This window comes from Microtus oregoni, unplaced genomic scaffold (assembly GCF_018167655.1).
Source record: "Microtus oregoni isolate MIOR12 unplaced genomic scaffold, Mior012 000005F_ref0000423, whole genome shotgun sequence".
Classification (NCBI taxonomy): Eukaryota; Metazoa; Chordata; class Mammalia; order Rodentia; family Cricetidae; genus Microtus; species Microtus oregoni.
In genome coordinates, this window is record NW_024543064.1 from 426,710 (window position 1) to 453,977 (window position 27,268).

Here is a 27,268-nt window from a genome sequence, read left to right on the forward strand (position 1 = left end):
CCCCCCCCCCCTCTGAACAGGGACTACTCTGCAGGTCAGGGTCAGCCTCCTGCTAGGGCAACAGAAGGTTATGCAGAACCAGTTCCCTTTCAGGGTCTAAATGTGTGCTTAGCACACTTGTTCTGTTGCGCTCTAACAATAAAGCCCTGTCTACTGCCTTCTTGCTGCACAATTGTTGGCCTCAAGCCTCCAAGACTTGTCAGGAGGCCCTCAGTCCTCTTCCGAAAGCTGAAGATCCTCCAGCTCATCCTGTGGTCCCTGAGCCAGCTGCCACAGTTCACTTGGGTCCACCCCTGTGTCCGGGTCTCCATCTACAGAGAAAGAAGAAGTATGTACATTCTGCTATATCATGAAGAAGCCAGCCTTAGTAATTACTTATTCATTACTAATTAAATTAATTAATTAAATTTATCAGTGTGCTATAGCTTGCAGTCAGAGTCTTTTGAGTATAGAATAACTGGTACCCCAGGGAGGGGCACAGACCTGGCTTAGGTCTTCTCAGGCTTCACTTCCAGACAGACTGTAGGGCCAGTCTGTTTCACAACAGAAACAACTTACCCTCTGAACTGCTGGCACCCACTTCTTCGTCATCTTCCTCCTGGTCTTCCTCTTCCACTGCTTGGTGAGCTCCCAGGAGCCCGGGTATTCCTGTAGATAAAGAATCATGTGCACACACACAACAGACACCCACTAGGGCCACAGGTCTCAGCAGCAGCAAGAGGACCACTAGCCCTTTCTGTTACCCATATGGAGGCCCCAGCATGGTGGCAATTACCAATAATGAATCCCCAGCTCAAACAGAAGGAAGGCACCAATGAGTGGTATAAGAAACAGGTGTAGATAGGACAGTGGTGGTGCACGCCTTGAATCCCAGCACTTGGGAGGCAGAGACAGGCAGATCTCTGTGAGTTTAATGCTAGTCTGGACTACAGCACAAGTTCCAGGATAGCAAAGACTACACAGAGAAACCCTGACTCAAATTTTATATGTGTGTGTGTGTGAAAGAGAGAGAGAGAGAGAGAGAGAGAGAGAGAGAGAGAGAGAGAGGAAAAAGAAACAGGTATGAAGGCTAGAGAGACAGCTCATTGGTTTAAAGACCTGGGTTTGACTCCCAGCACCCACATGGTGGCTCACGACTGTGTCTAACTCCAGTCCCAGAGGATCTAACACTTTCTTCTGACCTCCATGGGCACCAGGCACACATGTTATACACAGACATACATGTAAGCAAAACACACATAGACATAAAAATTTAAAACAAAACAAAATAACAAAAAACAGTGTGCCAGCCAGCCAGCCAGCCAGCCATGAAATACCTCCACTGACCCACAGCTCTTAAGGACTCCCACCTCAGGCCTTACCTCTCTGAGAGAAGTCTGTGCTGTCCTCTCCCTCAGAACTGTCCAACTCAAACAGGTCTTTTAATTCCTTCCTATCTTCATCCTTCCTGTCTTCCACTCTCCGCCTCTTGATCTCTGGGAAGTTCAGGTCTTCTAGCTTCAAGGATCAGAAACAGAAAAACAGATTGGGGAGGGAGAAGCACAGAGAACTGAGCAGAGCTTAACTCACATCAGCCCCCCCTTGGGTGCCACCCACAGCCAGGCTGCACTCAAACTCACTGTCCCAAACTTCACTCCTTCAGCCTAGACCCCTTTACAAGTAACCTGCCTGGCCACTTTCTACTAGGTCAACTTCCCAGATCCCAGCCATACCCGTTCTTTGCCACTGATCTCCAGCTGGATCTCACGGTCCCTCAGCTTCCTCCAGTGGCTGTAGTACCTGGTGAGAGGGGTCCCCTCTTCGCGGGCCTGCTTCTCCCAAGCATCCTAAGGATTGGGTAAATTCAAGGCCATGCTCATCTTGGAAAATCCTCAAACATCTACCACACCCTAACTGGTGACCTCAGGCAGTCCAGATGCCAAGTCCCAACCCACCACTGCCAGGTGGTCAGAAACACTGAAGGTCACTCTCTGGCGAAGGCTTCGGATATGTTCTGCGTTCTCTTGCACCTTCTCCAGCAGCTGGCGCACCTGCCGGCAGTAGTTAGCTACTTTGCACTCCCGGAGAAAAGATTTCAGCTGCAGAAAGGAAGGGTGAAGTTCAGCTCCAGCGACAGGACTTCTCCCCACCCCAGAAGGGGTCCAGACAGTGGAAAAGCCATGTGGCAATCACAAGGAGACTTGAGGGCCTACTGCCAATCTTCTAACTAGGTCTCACAGGCATAAGGCCTTGCTCCTTTACTCATGTACTCTTGCAGCAGCCTGAGAAGAGCTGTGAGAAGACAAAACCATAAACTGTTTTGCTATTTGGATCTTAACTGAAAAACATCTGCTGAACCCGACCATATACCTACGACCTTTAGCACAAAAATAAAGGTATCCTGACTACCTGACATCACCAGCAAAGACAACATGGGGGAGGCCACTGCCACATTATACAACCAACAGTAACCAAGCACATGTATACAGCTGTACATGTAACTTCTGCCTTCACACATGTACCCGTGTCTATAGGAGCCTGAGCCAGGTATAGCTCAGTATGAGCAGCACACCACCCCAACAAGCCCATGAGTAATAGAGCTAATCCCCTGCCAGCAACAGCTCCCTCCTATGAGAAATGCCTAAGATGGAAACAGCTGAGCAGAGAACAAACAAGACTCTCATGAGGGGCACAAAAAGAGCTGAAAAGAGGGAGAACTACATTTTACCCCCAGACCAACCCAGGCTTTAGACTTCCACAGGTAGCCCTGGACCACGATAGGCTCCAGGCAGGCTGGAGGAGGGCCTATAAATTCTTGAGATCCTGGTTAAGTTACCCAGGTCTGGCCCAATCCTTCACAAACAAGTTAACTCCACAGTCCCCAGAGAGAACCTCTTCAAACTACCAAGCCAAATGACCATTTTCCCTTGTAATGACCCCGATGGATCTGGCTGCCAGGCAGCTGGAAAAGCATGATTTTGTTTCTGGTCTTGTAGAACTAGAACAAGGAAGCATCCCTTTTGTTCTTCTATACAATGAAGACAAAGCTACTAAGAGATTGTCCAATTTAGCCACAAAGAGGATGCCAAGGCCAGGGAAGTGGGAGTCAGGTGTTGAGCACATACCTGTAGGACAGTGGGCAGCACCAACTCTGGGAAGGCAATGCAATGGGCCTGGCTGTGCAGATATTCCAGGATAAGGTCATATAGCTGTTCCAGAAGGCCATCCTGAGGGGGTGGCACAATCTCATCAGATGGTGGAACCCTGAAGTCCATGATCTTATATTTCACCCTGCTCAATCTCTAAGATGGGAGCTATAAAACGGTACTCAGAGCCTTCCCAAGACACACTCAGATTCACAGGGCCTAGGATTACAGAACCATTGATCTATGACTACAGAAACCCCTCAATCCCCATTCTTGAGAGGTGGATCTCTCTGAGTCCAAGGCCAGCCTAATCTATATAGTAAGTTCCAGGAAGACAAGGACTACATAATAGAGAGATCCTGTCTCAAAAGAAATCACAAATGCTGCACAATGGTAACCCCTTCCTTGTACTTCAGTAGCTTCTAAAGTCCTTGTGAGCCAACTAAAAGAAAGCCTCAGGCCTTTCCCAGAAGTCCTTCAGCCAGCCTCACCCGGTATGCCTTCTCCTGCAGGTTGGTACTGGACAGTTTCAAGATCACAGAGAAGTTGATGGGCTTGGAGCTCATGCGGCCTGGACGCCTATTGAAGTCCACCTGCTGGAAAATCTATCCACAGGGTTTCAGTCCAACACAATGAAATCCCTCAAGACAAGGATGTACAACTAAAGACAGCCTCAAAGCCCACAGGTGCCTCCAGACCCTGTCCACTTTCCAGAGCCCTGAGCCTCTTGACAGGCAACCATAGGACTCCTATGTACACTGAACCACCTTTGGAGGTAGTGGGTATACAGGCCTGGGCCTGAAGTAGCTGCATGCCAGGCACTGTGGGTACAACTAGCAACAAAGAGATACAGAAACAGGTCTCAGGGGAGGGACTGTGTATCCCACACCTCACTAGTCTTTGTAGGCTATGGACTTTGACCTTCCCAAGAAAGGAGGATAGTGGGAACCTAGCATGGCCTCTTGAGCCAAAGATACCTCCCCAGTTACTAGGAGACCCCACACGCAGAGCAGGTAAATCAAGAAGGCACAAGGTACATGAAAAAGCATACAGAGAGAAAGTTCTAAAGCCCCTGACAAGAGAACTCGTACAACAGAATGCTGCTGGCAGCTGCATCAGCTACACATAATGACAACTGGGGGTGGGAAATGCCGGTTCTCTAATCTGAGCAAAAGGTGCTGACTAATATATAGGGCTGGTCTCGATACCCCCTTTTATCCTACCCACAAGGTAAAGAACAGACAGTGATACCCTGAGGGCAGAGAGCTTGATTTCAACCTTTGTGGTTCACTTTCTCAGGAAACCTGCATCTAGTGTGAAGAGCCCAAAGCCAGGTACAGTGAACCAAAGTAGAGGTCAGAATGAGGGCTATCCAGGAAAACAAGAAAGGCGTCATGTAAGTCTGAGACTCTGATGGACTAAATGCAGGAGATCTGCAATGACTGCCAAGGCAAAGGGACCACAGGGTTACAGTCGAAATCTGTACTGGCACAACTGGCAGACTCAGAGGAGAAATGGTTTCCAAGAAACATTTGTGAACCCAACCCAAGTCGTGCCTAGCACAGTCACCTCGAGAATGAAGGGCAGAACAGGGATAAAGGTGCCGATGGCCTGGGACAGCAGCGTCAGGGCACGCACACAATGCATGCGCAATGGATAGAAACGGGCAGTGGGCAACAACCTGAAACAACAAAGAGCAGGATCCTAGTCACCAGCATCGGCTGCCCACCGCTTCTGATCGCTCCCTATTCACAAGCTCCAAATACAGGAGGGTCACAGTCACCCCTCCAGGGTAAGTACTCAGGGTAGTATCCATGAGGAATAATAATTTTTAGTCACCAAACCCCGCAAAATGCTTGGACTTGGGTACTGCCCCACTGCTCAGCTAAGGGACTGAGAGACACCACCAGCTTTAACTTAGTTTCATTCACCCCTGCCTCCGTTTCTTCTCCACCCTCTGCTTGAGTTTCTTTTTTTGCACCACCTTCCCCTTTCCCTTCCTAGCCTGGTCTTCAGTGTCCAGAAGAAAGTTCAAGAGGACACAGAGGCCCCCTCCTGGCCAGAGCAGTATACAGCATATTCACAGCATACCAAAAGCTCTAAGAAATAGATCTGAATGCACAGGAGCCCAAGCAGGCCTGGGAATACATGGGTGTTGCATTGTGGGCAGCTAACCTACTTACCTAAGTGAAGGTTGACTGCCTAAAATCTACAACCAGTTCATCTTTTCAGACCCTTCCACAGAAATCACCAAAACCTGCCAGGTGGTGGTGGCACACACCTTTAATCCCAGTACTCGGGAGGCAGAGGCAGGCGGATCTCTGTGAATTTGAGGCTAGCCTGGGCTACAAGAGCTAGTTCCAGGACAGGCTCCAAAGCGACAGAGAAACCCTGTCTCAGGAAAAAAAAAAAAAAAAAAGGAGAAGAAACCACCAAAACCCAGACACAAAGGCTCTAATATTTAAGGTCTGCCTGCCCCCAAAAAATTCTTTGTATAATGTGACCCACTGAAGCTGACCAATTAGAAACCTCTACCCTATACCAAGAGCACTGCTCCCAACCCCCAGGACAATCTAACACAGACCCGCCCTTGAACTCACTTGATGCAGCCAATGATGATCTGTGAGAGCGGGTAGATTAGGGGCTGTAGAACCTCGCTGGAACCAAGGGTACTCAGGACTCGGCACCATAAGTAGAGGCAGTGCACATACTGCCAGTTGTACACAGACTGGTATGTCTCCTGGTGAAAATGGAGTCCAACTTTAAGGCCCATTCTTCCCTGCCAGAATCACCCAAAGCATCTCCCCAGATGAGATGAACTATTTACCTCATAGAAGGTGGCATCCAGCGTACCCCAGGGGGCTACTAGTTTGGAAGGGCCTGACTATGTACCTTCTTGCCTGTGGTCATGGCATTACGCAAGTGGACTGCAAGCTGGCGAATGTAAAGAAAGGCGTGTTGATAGGAGACGCTGGGGTCCAGGGCAAGCAGTTCGGTCAGTGTCCGCTGCATGAAGCTTATGAGGGGCAGGGTACTAGGAGACGTGAACTTGCAGTTTCTCACATACATGATGTACATTTGCTGACAGACAAACCAAAGACAAGACACACCTGAGCAACCACTGCTCTGACTTTCCACCAGAACTGCTATCCCAAACAGCCTGACCACTTAGCTGCCGACTCCTTTCCTGTATGTTCCCAGCACTCCCAGACTCTGATGTTTCTCAGCATACACCCTTGCACCCACCAGCCTCAGGAATATAAACTAAGATATTCAGAAGAGAGGAAGGTGTGTAAGAGAGAAGTAAGCTGAGGAATAGGCAAGAACAGGACTAAAGACCTAGGAAATAGCCGGGCGGTGGTGGCGCACGCCTTTAATCCCAGCGCTCGGGAGGCAGAGGCAGGCGGATCTCTGTGAGTTCGAGGCCAGCCTGGTCTATAAGAGCTAGTTCCAGGACAGGAACCAAAAGCTACGGAGAAACCCTGTCTCGAAAAATCAAAAAAAAAAAAAAAAGACCTAGGAAATAGAGGATATGTTCTGCTTCATGCTAAGTCTGTACACTGGGGACTTCAGGGGATCTCCATGTGCAGGAGGGCCACCCTGGTCTTTGAGCTGGACAGCAGGGTCTGATTCTGGTCAGATCTAATCCTATTTTCCAGCTACAACTATCTCATCTCTGGGGGAAAAAAGTCCCCCTGCCTCTCCTAATGCTCCCAGTTAGTGTATCAGAGTCCAGGCAGAACCCAAAAGACCTTCAATTCCTGTTCCCATCACCATTCTATTTTCTTGGTAAGAAAGCTGTGATCAGCCCAGAGTCTGGTGTCAGGTTTAAGACTGTCTGCCAGGCACTCAGGCTTATTCCCAACACAGACCTTAATGAACAGATAGAAGACCCACTCTACCTTCAGGATGGGACCAAGGAAGGATTCCTTCTTGTGCCGGCAAACTCTAATGAGTACCAGGAAGGCCAGGACCCGCAGAGATTCTTCACCCGTGCTCCACAGAACCACCATCCTCTGAAAAAGAGATACACCATCGCCTTTCCTGGCCTAGGACCCTCCATTACTAGCTGGCATGCCTCAGTGGAGCCTAGTCTCACATTACTAAGGTATGCTGCCCTGACCCTTGGTGGGGTATAAAGAAAACAGCAGGAGGGGGCTGGAGAGATGGCTCAGAGGTTAAGAGCATTGCTTGCTCTTCCAAAGGTCCTGAGTTCAATTCCCAGCAACCACATGGTGGCTCACAACCATCTGTAATGGGGTCTGGTGCCCTCTTCTGGCCTGCAGGCATACACACAGAATATTGTATACATAATAAATAAATAAATATAAAAAAAAAAAGAAAGAAAACAGCAGGAACAAGTATAGGCATAAATGCTGTCTCTCCTCTAGCCAAAGTAGAACAAGAAAGGCAGCCATATGCACCCCCTAGCTACAACAACACAGCAGGATGGGCTAACACACCTTGAGTAACATTCGGCACTGCTTAGGGAAAGTCAGGTAGTAAGGAACCAAGCTGCTGACATGCTGCAGGACAGCTGCAGACACCGTGGCTTCAGTCAAACAGGCTACCAGCTGAAAAAGCAGAAGAAAACGGTGAGGCCCAAACTCCTTCAAATTGCCAGGCATGACCAAGCCTCGGAGGATTCTGTTCTTTTTCCCCTTGGTTTTTTGAGACAGAGCTTCTCTGTGTAGCATTGCTCTGTGACCAGGCTGGCCTCAAACTCACTAAGCTCCACCTATCTCTGCCTCCCAAGTGCTGGGATTAAAAATGTGCACCACCACCACCCAGCTCCTCCTGGGATTCTTTACCCACCAGAACAGTACCTGTACAACTGCACTCAGGTATGTTTTGACATCCAAACGGAGCTTCCCCCAGAGTGGGCTACTAGATGGCAGCAGCATCCTGTAGAGACCACACCCACCCCATTACTGCAATCAGACACAAGTCTGCCCAGGTACAGGGCATATAACTTGGTCCCATACACAAAAGCTGAGACACTCCTTACAGCTGGTAGATGCAGGGACTTACTAGGACTTTCTTGAGCACAGCCCAGACAGACACCTGCAAGCAACACCCGCCCCTAGAAAAGGCCGCCAGCTTGGCCAGAGTTCACCCCCTCACCTGTTGCTATCCTTTGGTGCCTTTCCAAACAGCAGCTTCTGAAGGCAACCAAAGAGGTCTCTAATGCAGAAAGTAACCAGAGCGTTGAACACTGAAAGGAACAAAAGTATCATTCACCCATCTAACAAACAAAGGTGCTACAATGGAGCCCAAGACAGTGCCCTCGCCCCAGCTCACCAGCACTATCTGTGACCTGGAACCTGCAAATCTCAGTAACTTCCTGCTCTCCTTGGGTGGTGGCTACAGCTGCTCGGAATGCCTGCACAACTTCATGGAACAGCTTGGGAGTAAGGTGGTGCTGAAGGGGCAAGAGATGGAGATCACTAGGAGAGCAGCACACAGTACCTGGCTCCAGGAACCTGTTCCAAGTTGAAAAGGTGTTCCTAACCGATAATCCCAGGCCAAGGGCAATAGTGGGGCTAAGACCACTGAACCACAAGCCAACAACAAAAAGGAATTGAAATATAACCCCTTGAATAGGCAGTCTGTCTCCTGTATTACAGATCTGCTCAAGACAGTATATGGGAATTCTCCCTTTCCACTCCCGTCCCCAGAGAAACCAACATGAGAGCAAGCATGATAGCTCATATTTATACCAGCACTGGAAAAACAAAGGCATGAAGATTACTGCAAGTTTAAGGCCAAACTGTTCAAAGTCAGCCACCAGGGTTACAAAGAGATATCTTAGCCGGGTGGTGGTGGCACACGCCTTTAATTCCAGCACTCAGGAGGCAGAGGCAGGCGGATCTCTGTGAGTTCAAGGCTAGCCTGGTCTATAAGAGCCAGGACAGGCTCTAGAACTACAGCGAAACCCTGTGGGGGGAGGGGGGGAGAACGACACACACGACCACAAAGAGATATCTTGTTGAAAAAAACCCAAAAGCTCTAAATTAAATGTGAAATTATTGAAAGGACACTGACTTCATTTCCTATTTCCCAGTGAACAAATAATGCTAAAAGTCCAACCATGTCCCTAAAAGCTCATGTAGTAGAAATTTAATATCCAAATTTATATGGTGGTATTTGGAAGTACATGAAATGATGGGCTTCAGGACTCTACAATGGCATTAGTAGGCTTTTAAGACAAACATAGGAGACAAGTGTGGTGGTACACACCTTTAATCCCCATGCTCAGAAGACAGAGACAGATCTACATAGCTCCAGGTCAGCCAGAACTGCATAATGAGATCCTGTCTCAAAAACCAAAAACAAAACAACAAAAAAGACAGGAATTGGGAGTGGTGGTGGGTCTTTAATCCCAGTACTTGGGAGGCAAAGTCAGGTGAGTTCGAACTCTGTGAGTTTGAGGCCAGCCTGGTCTACAAAGAGAGTTCCAGGACAGTCAGGGCTGTTATAGAGAAACCCTGTCTCTAAAAATAAAAAAGACACAGGGCTCACGATAGCACACTGGCCTAGAATGTACAAGTTCCTAAGCTTGATATCTAACAACCCAGAACACAGATATCGGAATAAGTATCACAGCACGAGGCCTTTACCAAAGACCATCACCATGCTCAGACCTGTAACCCTCCAGCAATGTGAGCCAATTAAGTTTCCTTACAAATTACCCAGTCTGGGGCTGGAGAGATGGTTTGGCAGTTAAGAGTACTGACTGTTCTTTCAGATGACCGAGGTTCAATTTCCAGCACCCACATGGTAGTTCACAACCACGTGTTATCTATCCATGTGGTACACCAACATATATGCAGGTGAAATACACATTAAGTAAATAAAAATTACAACAACAAAAATTGCCCAGTATGTGATATCCCATTACAACAACAGAAAAGGAAAGGAAACAAACTCTATGCCCACCCCACAATGGCCAGGATTCTAACAGAGAGATCAAAAAGAAGAAAGGGGGCAGGACTATGCACTGTAACTAAGGAGATGCAGCTGGAAGACCCTGGCACTCAGAAAGACCTTTACTGTCTAGTTCCCAGAAACACACTCTTTTCATCTACACAATGATACCTCAAACGAGGCAAGGACAGAGACTCCTGCCTGTGGAAATCCAGCCACCCAGCTTATATTGCCTCTCACCATGGCCCCCTGCTTCCACTTCTCCACCATTGCAAGGGTCACCGGTACAGGCTCATTCTTCTTCCTTTGCAGTTCTCTGGGGGATGTGTCACCGTCCTCTTCTCCATCCTCCTCAGTTTCACTTGCTTCCTGTACCAGATACAAGAAGACAGATTTGGAGCAGGGTACAGAAGTCACAGGTGCCCCACCGCCCAGGTCTGCCAGGTTTCACCTCCAGCATGTCTGGCAGGGAATGGAATTGCTCCTCCTCCTCCTCCTCAGAACTGTCTGAGTCATTGAACTCCAGTAGACTCCGGTCATTCTCCTGCAGGAACTTGTAGAACTCAGGGTCTCTGTCCTTCAGTCGAGAGAGCTGATCTTTGTGTTCAGAAGCACACCCCTTATGTGAGCTAAGAAAGTGGGTGTCAGTAAGGCCAGTGAAAAACCAAACGGAAGGAGTTTTTTGTCCTTCCACATAGCCAGCTTGCTTGCTGCCTCAATGAGACCATATTAGTATGTTCCCTTCACAGTAGATACCAATGACAAGCAGGAGAATTTTCCTAAGATAAATCATCAGGTTCATCTGTCTTCCATACTAACACACACAGCACCTCTGACAGTGTTTTGACACAATCATTTCAAATTCAGCATAGAATAGGGGCTCTCCCAGACTAGCCGCGAACCCACCACGCTCACCCCATTGTTGTAAACTGTCATTAGCTCCCCTACAGTAACACCTCCAAACCATGTGTGCACTTCCGGGCAACCCACAACAACCCGAGATCCCCTTTTGTACTGTGACGAATTTCATTTCACTGCTCAACCCTGAGACAGCTTCCCATTTTACTAAGAGATCTTACAGAATCAGGTCCCCTCGCTGTCACTCTGAGCTCATCGCTGGCTACTTTCCAGGGTCTGCTGTTCTGCCACAGCCACGCTCTAATTCCTCAAAGGCTGTCCATTTTAAGTCCTTTGCAGTTTAATATCAAGTTCTGTCCCCAACTCCTGCAAACACGTCCTGCTACATCCGGTTTTCCCTTCCACTCATAGCACGTTTTCTCCAACACATGATAACCACTGGCTTATCCAGTACCAAGTGTTTTTCTTGGTTTAAAAAAAAAAGAAAGCCTTCAACACTGTCGGTCAACGCACGTCGGCGTAGAGACGGCTGACCCACAGTTCTGCTAACAGTGCGGAACCAAAGACCGCCGTGGCGAGGCCGGGGTGGGGCAGGTTCTCACCTGGATGGGGTGCGCGTGTCCTGCTGCTCCCGGGTAGGGAGAGCTCTTCGCCTTTTCGTCTCCCGCGCCGCAACCTCCCTGACGTCCTCCGGCTCCGACTCGGACTCGGACTCAAAGCCAGAAGCCAAGAACTCGTCTACTGTCAGCTCCTCAAGTCGCCTGCGGGTTATATCAGGTCACCACCTCTGCCAGCTCTCCAGCCTCACTTAGGAACAGAACCCTAGGAGCGAGCGCCTGCCGGGGTCCGGCAGCCCAGTTACTCAACTCACCTCTTGGGAGCACGCGACGTAGCCATGTTGTTCAAAGCAGCGTGCGTCTCTCTTCCGGGCCCAGAATGCCGCGCGCCGCCACACTTCCTCTCGCGAGCCCCGCCCGCCTCACCATGCTGTTGGCTTTAGGGTTCTCGTGTGGTGCTGCTGGCATCTCCAGGCGGGAGGCTGCCTTCGTCCTCTCGGCGCAGCAGGTGTGCTAAACTTCTGCACAAATCCACGGAGTGCAGGCTGACCGGCACTCACAGCGCAATTCCTTCCATAAAACGCAGTAACATTGGTTCCCACTCGGGAAACAAAAAGCTGGAAATTCGGACAGCCCTGCCTTCAGCTTATTTGTACTGTGTGTGCAGTGCAGTGCCTCTGACAGCAGGGCTTACAAACGGTGCTTAGAAATCAATAACAAAAGCTGTTGGTCCGGAGGCAATGAGCTCCGAGCTCACTGACTCCGGACCAACAGCTGGGGAACCTGCTTAGAACTGAAAATGTGGGTGACAGTCCTGCGCCTTGGGCAGTTTGTGGGGCCGCTGGCAGTGGGACCAGTATTTGTCCCTAGTGCATGAACTGACTTTTTGGAGCCCGTTTCCTATGAAGGGATACTTTGCTCAGCCTACATACAGGAGGGAGGGCCTTGGTCCTGCCTCGATGAAATGTGACTGACTTTGTTGACTGCCCATGGGAGGCCTCACCATCTCTGAAGAGTGGATGAGGGTGGAGGGAGCAGGAGGAGGGGAGAGGGGAGGAAATGGGATTATTATGTAAAAAGTTTAAAAATTATTTAAAAAAAAAAGAAGTGGCTCTAGTGAGATTAAAAACAAAGGCGGGCATAAAAGGCAACACAGACACAGTCAGTTCATCAGAAATCAGAAGAGGGGCTGGAGAGATGGCTCAGCAATTAAGAGCCATGGCTACTTCTGCAGAGGACCCAGGTTCGATTTCCAGCACCCACGTGGTGGCTCACAACTACCTACAGCTCCAGTTTAAAGAAACCTGATGATGTCCTCTTCTGGCCTCCATAAATACTGTATAGGAATGATGTATTTAAAATCACAATCTCTCCCTCCCACCCACCCCGTCTACACACACACACACACACACACACGAATAAATATTTGTTTTTTCTAGACAGGGTTTCTCTGTGTGGCCCAGCCCCCGCCTCCAATTTTTTTTTTTTTTTAATTTTAATCCAGGGGATGGCCGGGCAATGGTGGTGCGCGCCTTTAATCTCAGCACTCAGGAGGCAAAGGCAGGCGAATCTCTGAATTCGAGGCCAGCCTGGTCTACAGAGCGAGTTCTAGGACAGCCAGAGCTACACAAAGAGACCGTCTCGAATAAATAAACAAACAAATGAGGGGCTGGAGAGATGGCTCGGACTTAAGAGCACTAGACCGCTCTTTCAGAGGACCCAGGTTCAATTCCCAGCATCCACAGGGTGGTTCACAACTGTCTGTGACAGAGTACAAGATCTGATGCTCTCTTCTGGTCTCCGTAGGCATTGCACGCACATAGTTTATATAATATACAAACAAGCAAAACACCCATACACATAAATTATTATTTTTTAAGTCAGAGGACACCTAATTTCTTGGCGAGCCTAAGTGTGACAAGAAAGAATGCTGTGGGGGCTGGAGAGATGGCTCAGTGGTTAAGAGCATTGCCTGCTCTTCCAAAGGTCCTGAGTTCAATTCCCAGCAACCACATGATGGCTCACAACCATCTGTAATGGGGTCTGGTGCCCTCTTCTGGCCTGTAGGCATACAGACAGACAGAATATTGTATACATAATAAATAAATAAATAAATGAAAATTTAAAAAAGAATGCTGTATCCATCTCGATGGATATAACACAACACCTAGCAGACCCTGGCAGACCCCGTTCATCTAACGCTCAAATATGTATGTGTAGGAACGCTGAAGCATGAAAGAAGTTACCTTTCCGCACGCTTGTGAAAGGGAAGCCTGACCTTAAGACTCGAGGGCTTGAATCCAGCGCGACAACAATATCGAGCAAGTGAGTGCTGGGATACCGGAACTTGAAGCTAACCCAGGCGCCAGACGCCGGTTGGGAGCTCCTTAGAGTGGGGCTCCTTAGTGGAGGGAGGTTGGCTGCGCAACGCTGACATCTACAGGGGGGTTGTGGGGGGCAGGTCCTGCAACCTTGCTTGAAGCAGGGCGGGCGGCGCCGAGAAACAGGGGCTGCGGAGCCGGGCGGGCGCCAGAGTGGACGCTGCGGCCAAGGAGTCTTCCTGCGGTCCGAATCAGTCACACTGCGTTCAGTAGTCCGCCGAGGGTTTGGCTGCTGAAGTTATGCAGCCCCGTGGGGAGCGGCCTGCTGGCAGGACGCAGAGCCCAGAGCACAGCAGCCCGGGGCCCGGGCCTGAGGCGCCCCCGCCGCCCCAGCCGCCGGCGTGAGTGGGGTGGAAGGATGGAGGGAGGGATGGCGACCGGCAAGCAAATTTGCAGAATGGGGCAGAAGGGGCTGCTCCCAGGGCCGGGTGAGGTCAACCTGGTGAGTGGGACCCGAGGATTCACTTCCGAGGGACAGCGTTGGCCAACTACTCTTCCAGCGCCTACTGCGCTCACCATGAGTGCTGAGGACACGCTCCCTGGGAAATGCCTGCTTCTCTGGGGAACTAGAAGAGGAGCATGGAGCCCTAGGAGAGGTAGTGAGCAGAGGAAGAGGGGCAAGCGCCAGTTGGGAGCAGGCTTATGTTTAGAAAAGTATCTGTTCTGGCTCTAGGGAGGTTCCTTGACAGGAGAGAGAACTTGAGCCCTGGAAGGTGTCAGTGAGTGACAGGATGGTCCTTGATGGACTACTGGTCCCTGGTGACTGGATTGCTGGGGATAGACTGCAGCTACCTTGGCTGTGCCCCAAGTTCTCAAGGGTGGGTGAGTGGCTCCTCACAGTGCTTAAACACTGACCTAGCCCTGTGGCCTGCAGCCCTGAGGCAGAGCGAGCTCGGCCCAGGCAGGCCCGGCCTGCAGCCCCCATGGAAGGTGCGATGCAGCTCCTGAGCCGAGAGGGTCACAGTGTGGCACACAACTCGAAGCGGCACTACCATGACGCTTTTGTGGCTATGAGTCGCATGCGGCAGCGTGGCCTCTTGTGTGACATCGTCCTGCATGTGGCAGCCAAGGAGATCCGTGCTCATAAGGTGGTGTTGGCCTCCTGCAGCCCCTACTTCCACGCTATGTTCACAAGCAAGTACCACATACCTCAGTCTGGGCAGCCTTAGGGGGCTCTCTGCACATCTCCCAGGGCAGGCTGCCTGACTCACTGTCCTCACAGATGAAATGAGTGAGAGCCGCCAGACACATGTGACGCTGCATGACATTGACCCGCAGGCCTTAGACCAACTGGTGCAGTTTGCATACACAGCTGAGATCGTGGTGGGCGAGGGGAATGTACAGGTGAGGCATGCCATTCCCACACCCATACACTTCTGGGGTTTCCAGCCCTAGATCTGTGTAGCCTGGCCTCCCCATGCCTCTCCTCGATCTCCAGTTACTCTGTGCTCCTCTGGCCCCTCCTGCCTGACCCATCTTCGTGCCCCAGACTCTGCTCCCAGCTGCCAGCCTTCTACAGTTGAATGGTGTTCGAGATGCCTGCTGCAAGTTCCTCCTGAGCCAGCTTGACCCCTCCAACTGCTTGGGCATCCGAGGATTTGCAGACACGCATTCATGCAGTGACCTGCTCAAGGCAGCGCACAGGTACGTGCTGCAGCACTTCGTGGATGTGGCCAAGACTGAGGAGTTCATGCTGTTGCCACTGAAGCAGGTAACCACTGACGCAGGTAACATGCCAGTTTGGGCCCAGCCCATACCCTGCATTGCCCCAGCCCAGACCCTAGCAGCCAGTGTTCTGCAAGCCTTATTCTCAAGTTTCTGGTGGAAGTTTCACCCTATGATCCATTCCCTGCCCATCTCCCCACAACCCTCTCACCATCTTCTGACTCCACCCAATTATTTGCCTTAGATTCCTTTTTTTACTACACCCCAGGACCATAATTCCCCAGTCTCTGATTCTACGTACCTGAGTCTACTCAGGGCCTAGGACACCCCTCACCCCTCTACCCATCACCACCACTACTGGAACCAAAAATCTGCGAATCTTGATTCTGCTTGGTCCTCTGCTCTAAGAACATTAAGTGCGTGTGTTGTGGGTGCACATGCACATGCCCACTGTCTGATACTCTCGAACACTTTCATGGTTTTCTGGGCCCTCTCCTACCCAGATGTCAGGTCTGAGGACCTTTCACCCCTAGGTCCTGGAATTGGTCTCTAGTGATAGCCTGAACGTGCCCTCAGAGGAAGATGTCTATCGTGCAGTCCTGAGCTGGGTCAAACATGATGTAGACACTCGGAGGCAGCATGTACCAAGGGTGAGGCCAGGTCCTGAAGCTCCCATGGTGTCTAGGAGGGAATGCAGGTGGCTAAGGTGTAATCATATTTCCTTCCATCTTCCATTCAGGGGCTCCTTTGGGGTGATAATAGGCACCTGTCTCATACTAATCATACAAGTGCTATAGGCACTTGAGTGGGTCTTAGCCCTGGGACAAGTATTCCCTAGGGTCTTGCCTTACCTGGCACCTCCTGCCCTAGCTGATGAAGTGTGTACGGCTGCCTCTGCTGAGCCGAGACTTCCTATTGGGCCACGTCGATGCTGAAAGCCTTGTGAGGCATCATCCTGACTGCAAGGATCTGCTCATTGAGGCTCTTAAGTTCCACCTGCTGCCTGAGCAGAGGGGTATTCTGGGTACTAGCCGCACAAGACCCCGTCGCTGTGAGGGTGCTGGTCCTGTGCTCTTTGCCGTTGGTATGCTGAACCCCTTCTCCTTCCCATTCTTGCCCTAGGTCATCTACCCCAACTCTGAACAAACAAAATCCATTACACTTATGACCTGTGTGTGTTAAAGACCCTATTGTATGGGGTGCACCAGTGTGACCCAGTACCCCTCTCCTCCCACCCCTGGAGCCTTCATGGCTTTGCACTTGGGTTGCACTAGAGCCCCTTGCCCTGCCTTCCTGAGCCCCTTTTTTTACTCTGCCACCCACTTCCAGGTGGTGGGAGCCTGTTTGCCATCCATGGAGACTGCGAAGCGTATGACACTCGAACTGACCGCTGGCACGTGGTGGCCTCCATGTCCACACGGCGGGCCCGAGTAGGAGTCGCCGCTATTGGGAACCGACTGTATGCTGTGGGCGGGTAAGCACAGAGGCTGGACATGGGTCAAGGGTTTGTCACATGCCTGCCAGGCCATCCTTGATCAGTAGCGGGTTCTTCTCCTAGCTATGATGGAACCTCAGACCTGGCGACAGTGGAGTCCTATGACCCTGTGACAAACACATGGCAGCCCGAGGTGTCCATGGGCACAAGGCGAAGCTGCCTGGGTGTAGCTGCCCTGCATGGGCTTCTGTATGCAGCCGGCGGCTATGATGGGGCTTCCTGCCTCAACAGGTAGTAGTTTGGGTTAGGGCCCCAGTGGCCTTGAAGGGTTGGCTCAGCAGCAGCAGATGAGGCTGACTTCACTGAAGTCACATCTGACCAAGAGAGTGAGGTCCTGCCTAATCTAGGCTACCTGGTCCCCAAGGCCTCTTCACCTCAGACCACAGCATCAGTAGGGCCTTGGTATCATTCCGTTCCTTTGACTCTCTGTGTCCGTCCCTTCAAGTCCAAGCAGCCAGTAGCCTGTGCCCACCCAGCACACCTTGCTATCCATTCATAGTCTGTGATGCCCAGCACAGGATTTCAACCACAGCCTGGGTGGGGGAGGGGGGTGATGGCAGGGGGACAAGTCCTGGGAAAGGGTCACTTTGCTGTGGTTGAACATAGCATCATTCTGGTGCCCACAGTGCTGAACGGTATGACCCACTGACGGGAACGTGGACATCCATTGCTGCCATGAGCACCCGGAGACGATATGTGCGTGTGGCCACACTTGGTGGGTGACAGGACCTGCTTCCTGTGGTTCCCACTTTCCTGCCTACCCCTTCCCACTCACCCCCAAAGCCCCTACACCTGCAGGAGCTCCGTGGGTCTATTGCCTTCCCACAGATGGGAACCTGTACGCCGTGGGTGGTTATGACAGCTCATCACACCTGGCCACCGTGGAGAAGTACGAGCCCCAGGTGCATAACGCACCCCTATCCCAGTTTCCTCCTCTCAAATGCTGGGTGGCGAGGGCCATAATCCCATCTTCTGGTCACCTGTTCCATCCAAGGTTCTACTTTCTATACCCTACCCCTGACCCTCAGATACCCAGCCAAGGGTAGAGTCTGTGTTGTGGCAGGGGTGGGTGCTTTGTTGGGTCTGCCTCCAGCCTGTCCCTTTGTCTCTACAGGTGAATTCATGGACACCTGTGGCCTCCATGCTGAGCCGCCGCAGCTCTGCAGGAGTGGCAGTGCTGGAGGGTGCCCTATATGTGGCAGGGGGCAACGATGGCACAAGCTGCCTCAACTCAGTGGAGAGATATAGCACCAAGGCTGGTGCCTGGGAGAGTGTGGCACCCATGAATATCCGCAGGTGTATAAGGCCAGGGGTGGGTGGTTCTGCCACTACGTCTGGTTTATTCCAGGAGCCTTGCTCCAGGGGTGGAGTACACAGCACCTCAGCAGTGCAGCAGGTCCATGGGTTCCTCCTGGGCACCTGGGGCTCCTTTCCTAGCCCTGTCCCCGTGGTTCCTCCATTTGCACCCCACTCATTTGGTTTGTCTCTTACGACCTGCCTCTTGGGCTTACTCTTGCCTACCCAACCCCCAGGAGCACACATGACCTGGTGGCCATGGACGGATGGCTCTACGCTGTAGGGGGCAATGATGGCAGCTCCAGCCTCAACTCCATAGAGAAGTACAACCCAAGGACCAACAAGTGGGTGGCGGCATCCTGCATGTTCACAAGACGCAGCAGTGTGGGTGTGGCAGTGCTGGAGCTGCTCAACTTCCCACCGCCGTCCTCACCCACGCTGTCTGTGTCCTCCACCAGCCTCTGACACACGTCAGACTGCGCAGAGGTCCTGCAGCGTCCCACATGCCTTAAACCCTATGGGGTAGCCCTTCCACCTCTGTCTCCTCCACCAAGTGTTAGGGCAGATCACATACCCCACCAGGGATTTCCTGTTTCTCCTGTCTTGGTTTCTGTATTCACCGTCATTGTTCATTTATTTGTGTGTGCTGTTTGTTTACTCACTAATTTATTGGTTCACTATTTATTGATGGATGAGAAGTGCTGCAGCTACCAGTTCACACATTTACTCTCACGTGTCAGCTCTCCTGCATGTGGGGACCAAGAAGCCCTTTGGAGTCCTCTTTCCTGGCTCCCTTCCTGGAGCAGCAGGGAACGCTGGGGGAGGACGAACAGCATAGCTGGGCTTACAAACAGTAGGGGGCAGAGCAGCTGTCCCAACAGGAGAAGAGGCCAGGGCTTTCTAAGAAGATGCAGCCCCTGGCCGACGCTTTGCACATAGCACTTATCTGTCTCTACCAGGCACTGTTCCTGAAGGGCACAAAGCAGACATCTTCCCCGTGTCTTGTGTATACAGTGTGATGTCTTTTCTGGATCTTCTGTGGAACTGGGCACACAACATGCACTTAGATCCCACACAGCAATATGAGCCAACTTGAACAATAAACATGTTTTTTTGGGCTCCATGGGCCTGAGACTGAATGTCCATCTCTGGCCCCTTTTGTATCCTCCGCTTGTGGGCCCGCTATACACCTTTAGCTTTTGTCTGGACAGCAAGACAAAGGTCTATAGGCAAGTGTGCAGCCAGACTCAGAAGCTACATTAATGTCTGGGGCTGCACAATGGCACTTTTTCATCCAAATGGAGCAGAGACGGGTGTCTCTGTTTGTTGATAGAGACAGTCTGTTTACCCTAGTTCTGAGGCTCCTATGCCCTAGGGCTATGGGGTGCATGAGAAAGATGGACCCCTTTATCTTATCTGTCTTGAGAACCTGGGAGGCATGTGGCCCCTTTCCTGCATTTGGTTAAGCTTTAGGAACCCTGACTTGGGTCTGGGTGGGGGTTGGCCCAGGCAGGAGAGAAGCTGGGGGGAGGGTTCTGGCCTCCCTTTATATGGAGTAGCTGAAAGTGAGCACACTCCCCCTACAGTCACCAGTGACTCAGACCAGCTGGGATTCATGTGGAAACAGGATGTATATGCCCTGGCAGGGGCGGGGCAACTGAGAGGAAGGATCCCTATGCTTATAGAATTCCATCATCCAAGCACTTACAGTCTGAACACAGGTAGACGGCGTGTATACAGACCAGGCCCTCCTAGCCAGGCCTACACAGACTGTTGAGATTAGGGTCCTAGTCCAGTCAGGAAATGACTGCCCCACACCAATCTGCCTACCTAGGGCCTAGAAAGCCTGGGCCCTCATTGTAAGGTTTCCTTCAGAAAGGGCCCAACCTGAGCCCAGAGAGAAGACTCCTCCTGCCCCAGGGTAGGGGCAAGACGTCTTATGGTCACGCCCACTGGCGGGAGGTGTTAGCAGACGGGACCGAGGACTCACTCAGACCTGTCGACCTGCGCAGCCCAAGCTAGCAGCTGCCATCCATGGGGAACAGCCACTGCGTCCCTCAGACTCCCAGGAGGCTACGAGCCTCATTTTCCAGAAAGCCCTCGCTCAAGGGAAACAGGTGAGAGGTGTGGCCTGGCCTCAAGGGAACAGGGTCTCCCTGGACCTGCTACCTGCGCCAAGCCTTGAGCCTCCGGTTTCCCTTGTTCCCAGAGAGGACAGCTCCAGGAAGCTGGCCGGCCTGTTTGGCACCGAGGCTAGGCCCGATGGGGACACCGCGGCTAACAAGATCTTCCACTACATCCCCGGGACGGTGAGCGGAGGGGCGTGTCTGGCAGGAGCGGTATGGCACTGGGCCTGAAGTCTGAGTACAACTTTGTGCTTCTTCTGTATGAGTGTGTGTGCCACAGTGTGAGTGATAATGTGAGAATCGCATCTTCCAGCAACTCAGGGTCCTCCCTGGCCAGTTTGGAGGGATTCAGATACAAAACAAGATGAGGAAGTTGACACTGCCCCTCCCTGGGAAGCTCACTCAAAAGTCTAGGCTGAGAGTGAAACCAAGACGGGCACTGAGTCAGTGGTGAGCAGGCAGAGCCTGCCGGGGCTGTTGTCCATCCAGGGGCACAGGGGCCACCCTCAACCTTCCCTACCCCAACCTGGGTCTTGGTGGGCCCAACAATTGTGCGGGGGCTCCTGGTAAATATCATACTTGAGGCCTCAGTTCCCAAGGGTTACCCACCCCTAGCTGTTTCTGGTTATCTACAGCCTACAGCTACCACGTTGCCATATAGGCAGGCACCCATCCCCATACAGCAGTGAACCAGCTACCGATAGACCTCTTCCTCAGAGGGCTAACCATTCTGTGGGTCTGCTTAGAAAAGATACCTTTCCCCTCCCCTTTTCCCAACTCTCTGGCAATCCTTGGGAGGAGCCTGGGCTGCAGGTCTGACAGGAACACATCCTACTGTGCTGGTCTTGGAGAACCACACCCACCCCAGTGAGCCAGGCTCGATGTGCAGCCTCTACCAGGGCTGGAGCAAGTCTCCCATCCTGTATTCTCAGGTGCTGCAACTGATGTAAATTCCCAAAGCATACCTTTCTCACGGGCTCCCAGGAAGCTAGAAAAATTGTATCATAGCCCCTCCTGGTCCCTGAGGTTCCAGAGCTCTCTGCAAGCGTCACCTTTAGAAACCTTGCTGCCTCAAAGAGGTAGAGAGGAAGATGGAGCCTGAAGTGACCAAGGGTGGCATCCCTCCCTATGGCCACATCAAAGACCCTGACTCCCTCTAGTCAGACCCTCTTGGACAGAATTCTGGGATGGATAGTTGACCCTAGCCAGGACACAATAGCTAGAAAGGAGGTGGTAGAAGGGGAAGAAGTCCTGGCCAGGCATGGAACTACTCCTTTTGTACACTGTACCTAGGCTATGGACTCTAGGTAGATTCTGCATCTGAGTTAGAGCTGCCCCTGTCACAGCACCAAGCTAAGCCCTCCTGGGGGCAGAGTTCCAAGGCACCAGGGCCAGCTTCATAGCCCTTCCTATTCATGGCCTATTTCTCAGTGGTTTCCGCAGTGGGTGTAGATGCAGGAGGCCCCACCCAGAGTCAAGGAGGATGGAAGCTGTTTGTGTCTGTTCACATTCCTAGGCCGGCACTGGAGGTAGTTCAGCTTGGCCAGTGTGAAGCAGCCCGTGCAGGTGATCCTGGGCAGCTCCCAAAGGCAACATAAGCCCTCTCCTAAGCCTCTCTCCTGCCTCCCAGCACATCCCAGGGCATCTCCTAGGCTTTGTGGAATTAGCAGTAAACAAAATACAACGCTACTTCTGTCCTCACCTTTTTCCATTCCTATGTCAAAGTCAAACAAGAGAAGATAGAGTAAGCCAGACTAAGTCAGGTGGTGGTGGCGCACGCCTTTAATCCAGCACTTGGGAGGCAGAGGCAGGCGGATCTCTGTGAGTTCGAGGCCAGCTTGATCTACAAAGTGAGTTCCAGGACAGGATCCAAAGCTACGCAGAGAAACCCTGTCTCGAAAAACCAACCAAAAAAGAAAGAGGGAGGGAGGGAGGGAGGGAGGAAGGGAGGAAGGAAGGAAGGAAAAAAACAATAAGCCAGACTAAATCAGTATTAAATGAAAAACCCAAGGCTGAAATTTTAGGGCATTGAGAAAGAAGGTAAAACCTGAGCAAAGCCCTGCTGAAGGGAGTGGAATGAAGATTTAAGGTTGAGTAGTCACCACAGAGAATTACACATGCAAAGGTGAGACACACATGTGCCTTTTGTAATGGAAAAATGAAGGAAAGGACTGGTCCCCAAATTCAGTCCTCAGACCATTGTCAATGCTTTGCCCTCTTACTGTGAGATAGGTACTGTGTACATAGTAAGCTGGGGCATCAGCAAAGACTCACAAAAGCTGGCTAGTATCTCTTTCCAGTTCCAAGTTTACAGACCATCATGTTGACAACTCAATTTGGGCAGAATAGGGAATATTTACAGCAAAGAAACTAGCAAATACTACAAGCTAGAACTCTTGTTTGTTTGTTTGTTTGTTTGTTTTCATAGAACCAGGTAAAATAAAACATTGCCAGTTGTCACTGGACATTTGAGAAGGCTTTAAGCATTATCTCATCCTCATAATATACCTCAAACTCTTTGACAAATCCAGGGGTGTTGAATGACCAAAGTCAAGTTGCATAGCATAGGAGGTAACGAAGATAAGGATTGAACCCACTATGTACCAACCTCAGTCTGTACCACAGAGCAGATAGCTCCGACTGTGGGGAGTCATATGTATACGTGTGGTGTGTACACATTCCACTTTTCATGTGAAGAGGCTTAGGTGTGTATGGGGTATGCATGTATGTGAATGTTCTTGATGAATGTATTCTGTGACCATGCATGGACAGATCAGAACTGTATGCAGCAGCCGTGTGTATATTGCCTGGGGATCTGGCCCCATCTGGTCCCTCTCCTAAGCCCTGCTCCTCTAGGACATCCCGGGCCTGGAAAATCAGCCAGAAAATCTGGAACAGCCATTCCTGAGTGTTTTCAAAAAGGGGTGGCGGAGGACACCCGTGAGGAACCTAGGCAAAGTTGTGCACTATTCCAAGGTTCAGCTGCGGTTCCAGCACAGCCAGGTAGGAGCCACAGCGGGTTGGGGAATGCTTGGGGAGCAACTTTCATACTACCCCAGGGCTATCCCCCCACCCTCTGAGACGAGTGGCCCCGCTCTCCCCTAGGACATCAGCGACTGCTATCTAGAGCTGTTCCCCTCCCACCTGTACTTCCAAGCCCATGGTTCTGAAGGACTTACATTCCAGGTGAGTGGTATAGACAGAGGGCGGTGCTGGCTCTGTTCTTAGGAGTCCCTGCAGTCCCTCCTATACTGTCCTCTGGCAGGGGCTGCTCCCACTGACAGAACTGAGCATCTGCAGGATTGATGGGTCCAGAGAGCATGCCTTCCAGATTACAGGTGTGTGGAGAGTGCTGGCCTGGCCCCCACTGGACCAGGACCCCTGGACCTGGGAGGAGACTACCTGGGGCTTCTGGGAGCTCTAAGCTTTGTCCCTATCCCGCTTGACTCTTCTGCCCCCAGGCCCACTGCCTGCCCCGCTCCTTGTCCTCTGCCACAGTGAAGCTGAGCTCAGCCACTGGCTTTACCATCTGGAAAAGCAAATGGCTCTCTTGGGGGGTCTGCAACGCTGCCACTCAAGCCCCCCACAGGTCAGTAGCAGGAAACTGTAAGCCCTTCCCCAGTTCAGACCCTCTGGCCCTCCTGTGACTTACTCCTTCCTCCTCCCCAGAGTTCCCTAGGGGATGAACTCCCCTGGACACGGCTATGGAGAGTATCCGGGTGTGAATCCATGGGCAGCGCGATCTGTGCCTCAAGGGTCAAGCTGCAGCATCTACCCTCTCAGGTGGGTGGGAAAAGACATGAGGTGGAATGAGAGGGAAGGATACAGGAGCAGAGAAGGCTGGACTCTTGGTGTCCAACCCCACTCTATCCTTTGACCCTTTACAGGAGCAGTGGGACCGGATTCTGGTACTATACCCAGCATCCCTGGCCATCTTCTCTGAGGACCCAGATGGACTTACCTTTAAGGTTGGCACTCTCCATATATACCTGTCCCGAAAGGTGCCCTTTGTGGGGTGGGAGTGAAGACTCAGAAACCTGTATTTCAGGGCTTGTTGGGACAGAGCACAGTGCTCCACCCATCTGGCCCCACTGCCCTGGTCAATCTGGTCTCTACTCTGGCACAGAAGAGGAGTCTCCACCCTCTACAGCCCTTCTCATCCTGGAGAGATATCACTAACCCTGGAGTGGGTGGAATGGAACATGCTACTTCTTGGAATTCATGGTGCATGCTTTCCCTTGTCTCTGAGCACCTTCTGTGCATTGTGCGGTGTGTGTGTGTGTGTGTGTGTGTGTGTGGACCAAATCGTGACTGGTGTGTATTCACAGTCACTTAAAAACACACCAAGGGGACTTCCCTGACAGGTACTCATAGCTGACACAGGCTGGTGAAGAACCAACAGGAAGTAAAGTGGAGATGTCCCAGAACAAACAAAGCTGCCTAGCCTTTCTCAGAGTGGCATCCTCAGTGTTAGGTGGCCTGAGTTTCCAGCCCAGCTCTAGAGGGCAGGATGGAAGGATAGGGCCAGGAAGAGGCTGAGATGACACAGATAAATACCTGGTCCTCACGCTACAGGGGGAGCTTCCACTAAGTGCAATCCACATCAACCTAGAAGAGAAGGAAAAGGAGATCCGCTCCTTTCTCATCGAAGGTAGGGGCCTACCCAGAATCTTACCCACTGCCCGACTGGGCTTCTAGTAGGGGTGAGGATGGTAGATGCCTCAACTCTTTGCTGGGGTCTCTGTGGGGTAAGGTCCTGCCAGACCTTAGCTCACATGTCTGTGTGCTAGGCCGCCTCATCAACACCATCCGTGTGGTGTGTGCCAGTTACGAGGATTACAGTCAATGGCTGCTGTGCCTCCGGACTGTCTCGCACAGGGATGGGGCCCACCTGCTGCCTGGCCCAGAGAATTTCCCAGGACTACATGGACCCACTAAGGTGAGGGGTCAGTGAGAGGGAGAAAAAGGGTAGGTCCAAGATAAGGAGACAGATCCAGCCACTCATCTTACCTCTGCTGCTTAGGCCGTGAGTAGAGGCAGAGGTTCACTTTCTTCCAATGGACAGACCAGCTGGAAATTAGAGTGTCCAGTGCTCCCCACCAGCCAATCCCTCCCTGAATCCTCAGTGCCAACCACTATAGGCTTCCCTGCCCAGCCTGTACCTGTAAGTACCTAAAGGAATGACAGGGGATGGGGTTAAGAAAACACAGGCCCCACTGTCCCTCAGTGACCCTGGACCATAGTTCGGCAGGGAGGGCACTTGAACTGGAGGGACCTTCATACAGCTCATAGAAGAGTGTGTGGGGCCGGGCGGTGGTGGTGCACGCCTTTAATCCCAGCACTAGGGAGGCAGAGCAGGTGGATCTCTGTGATTTCGAGGCCAACCTAGTCTAGAAGAGCTAGTTCCAGGACAGGAACCAAAAAAAGCTACAGAGAAACCCTGTCTCGAAAATAAAAATTAAAAAAAAAAGAAGAAGAGTGTGTGGGAAAGAAGCCCTGGAGTTCTTTCTGGATGGTTCTTGGTATCCACAGAACCAAACCAACTCTAACTGTGTCAGCACTGGTCGAAAGAAGACAGAGCTGAGGCACAGTGGCAGTAGCCAGTCTCCCAGGGGCAAAGTTCGAAGGGAAGTATCTGGCTCAGCTGTCCCACTGCCCCTGCACCTGGACCTAACCAAGGTAAGCCCACTATGTACCCTGAACCCAGACCACTATCCCTTCTGCTTCTTCTTCCTTGCTTGTCCAGATGGACAAGACCTCATGTTCTGAAGACAGAAGTTCTTGCTGCATCTACTGAGGGAACACATGTATCTCCTTCTTGTAGGTGAGTGAGCTGTACTTAGACAGCAGCTCAGAGGCTCAGGACCACTCTTCAGATATTCCACAGTCCCCGCTCTATGCTGATCCCTACACACCACCAGCTACATCTCACCGCAAGATTATGGACCTCCAAGGCCTAGATGAGGTCAGTGCCCTACTAGGTGGATATGCTACAGTGAGATCAGGAGATGTCAGAAGCCTGAAGTCTATGAATGGGGGAGTGTTTCTGGGCAAGGGATCCCTAGGCTTCACAGTGGTCCCAGACCAGGGCTTCAGGAAACCCACATTTTCCCAGCAGTTCTTCTGTGCGATGCAGACATCTCCTGGACCTGAGCTATCAAGCCCGTTCCCCTCAGTCTCCGTGTCTGTGCCTGTCTCTGACTCCAGCTCTGGAATCTCCAGCTCTCCTAGGCCTCTGGGCTCCCATTTGCTCTCCAAGAAAGGTGCCCTGCAACCCAGAGCTTCCCAGAAACACCGGGGTTCCATCAAGAACAGAGGGCCACGGCCTTCAGACCTCCCTCAGCTTGTAAGTCACATCCTCCACTCTGGTGTGGGGGCCTCAGGATCAGGGGATGTTGGATAGAGGGTTCTAGGACTCCAAGGAGAAACCAGGGACAGAGACGGTGAGGTAGGACAGGAAGCTAGAAAGTAAGAGAAGAAAGTGGCAAGAGTCTGACCGATCAAAGAGGATGATCTGTGCTGGCTTTAAGACTTGTGTTTTGGGGCTCCCAGGTCACCCCTGCCAGAGAAAGTACACCTAGTTCCCTGCCACCTCCCCCAGGTGAGTGAGGGTCTTCTCTCCTTCAGGGAAGGGGTGCTACTTCCTAAAGGCGGATCCCTGATTTGCCTCTGACATCCCTACTAGATGAAGAGGCTCCCAACTGGAACAAGACTTCCTCTCCCTCCCCCCAGAAGTGGCCACAACTCAGGAAGACTCCAGTGGAGATGGGACTCATTCAGTGGATCTAATGAGCCCCAGGTGGGCTGCTTCTCGGAAACATAACCAGCCAACGCCAAC

At 51.6% G+C, this 27,268-nt stretch overlaps 3 protein-coding genes across 4 annotated transcripts; 2 read left to right on the forward strand and 1 right to left on the reverse strand.

Moving 5' to 3' along the window:
• Nucleotides 1-22: 22 nt before the first annotated feature.
• Nucleotides 23-11,923, reverse strand: LOC121448668 (nucleolar complex protein 2 homolog). The gene is made up of 19 exons (XM_041652836.1): nucleotides 11,782-11,923; nucleotides 11,513-11,671; nucleotides 10,504-10,681; nucleotides 10,293-10,421; nucleotides 8,427-8,547; nucleotides 8,250-8,340; nucleotides 7,952-8,030; nucleotides 7,589-7,699; nucleotides 7,028-7,141; nucleotides 6,018-6,206; nucleotides 5,726-5,865; nucleotides 4,695-4,806; nucleotides 3,617-3,730; nucleotides 3,105-3,206; nucleotides 1,935-2,078; nucleotides 1,713-1,826; nucleotides 1,362-1,497; nucleotides 559-648; nucleotides 23-311 (listed from the first exon to the last, which is right to left on the reverse strand). Exons 1-19 carry the CDS (start codon nucleotides 11,805-11,807, stop codon nucleotides 211-213), a joined length of 2,250 nt encoding a protein of 749 aa, XP_041508770.1. The 5' UTR covers nucleotides 11,808-11,923; the 3' UTR covers nucleotides 23-210.
• Nucleotides 11,924-13,918: 1,995 nt separating this feature from the next.
• On the forward strand, nucleotides 13,919-19,437 carry LOC121448308 (kelch-like protein 17). 2 transcript variants are annotated; one of them, XM_041652206.1, is made up of 12 exons: nucleotides 13,919-14,189; nucleotides 14,723-14,982; nucleotides 15,071-15,192; nucleotides 15,338-15,559; nucleotides 16,047-16,163; nucleotides 16,384-16,597; nucleotides 16,843-16,987; nucleotides 17,072-17,239; nucleotides 17,635-17,723; nucleotides 17,837-17,910; nucleotides 18,123-18,304; nucleotides 18,541-19,437. In XM_041652206.1, exons 1-12 carry the CDS (start codon nucleotides 14,089-14,091, stop codon nucleotides 18,767-18,769), a joined length of 1,923 nt encoding a protein of 640 aa, XP_041508140.1. In that variant the 5' UTR covers nucleotides 13,919-14,088; the 3' UTR covers nucleotides 18,770-19,437. The 2 variants fall into 2 exon arrangements, with proteins under 2 accessions (XP_041508140.1, XP_041508141.1); XM_041652207.1 differs by lacking the exon at nucleotides 16,047-16,163.
• Nucleotides 19,438-20,110: 673 nt separating this feature from the next.
• On the forward strand, nucleotides 20,111-26,833 carry LOC121448186 (probable pleckstrin homology domain-containing family N member 1). Its single transcript, XM_041651990.1, has 14 exons — nucleotides 20,111-20,421; nucleotides 20,514-20,613; nucleotides 23,287-23,433; nucleotides 23,536-23,616; nucleotides 23,696-23,768; nucleotides 23,892-24,019; nucleotides 24,100-24,213; nucleotides 24,318-24,398; nucleotides 25,006-25,081; nucleotides 25,221-25,369; nucleotides 25,454-25,594; nucleotides 25,963-26,109; nucleotides 26,255-26,395; nucleotides 26,549-26,833. Exons 1-14 carry the CDS (start codon nucleotides 20,339-20,341, stop codon nucleotides 26,831-26,833), a joined length of 1,746 nt encoding a protein of 581 aa, XP_041507924.1. The 5' UTR covers nucleotides 20,111-20,338.
• The last annotated feature ends 435 nt before the right edge of the window (nucleotides 26,834-27,268 follow it).

Excerpts from the sequence above, each read along its gene's own strand:
- LOC121448186 (XM_041651990.1), top strand. The coding sequence starts at position 20,339 with ATGGGGAACAGCCACTGCGTCCCTCAGACTCCCAGGAGGCTACGAGCC. Across the intron at positions 24,020-24,099 it reads GCCACTCAAGCCCCCCACAG|AGTTCCCTAGGGGATGAACT; the intron begins GTCAGTAGCAGG and ends CCTCCTCCCCAG. Across the intron at positions 25,082-25,220 it reads CCGCTCCTTTCTCATCGAAG|GCCGCCTCATCAACACCATC; the intron begins GTAGGGGCCTAC and ends TCTGTGTGCTAG.
- LOC121448308 (XM_041652206.1), top strand. The coding sequence starts at position 14,089 with ATGCAGCCCCGTGGGGAGCGGCCTGCTGGCAGGACGCAGAGCCCAGAG. Across the intron at positions 15,560-16,046 it reads TGCTGTTGCCACTGAAGCAG|GTCCTGGAATTGGTCTCTAG; the intron begins GTAACCACTGAC and ends TTTCACCCCTAG. Across the intron at positions 17,240-17,634 it reads GGGGCTTCCTGCCTCAACAG|TGCTGAACGGTATGACCCAC; the intron begins GTAGTAGTTTGG and ends TGGTGCCCACAG.
- LOC121448668 (XM_041652836.1), bottom strand. The coding sequence starts at position 11,807 with ATGGCTACGTCGCGTGCTCCCAAGAG. Across the intron at positions 10,682-11,512 it reads GACACGCGCACCCCATCCAG|CTCACATAAGGGGTGTGCTT; the intron begins GTGAGAACCTGC and ends CCACTTTCTTAG. Across the intron at positions 1,827-1,934 it reads TTTCTGACCACCTGGCAGTG|GATGCTTGGGAGAAGCAGGC; the intron begins GTGGGTTGGGAC and ends CCCAATCCTTAG.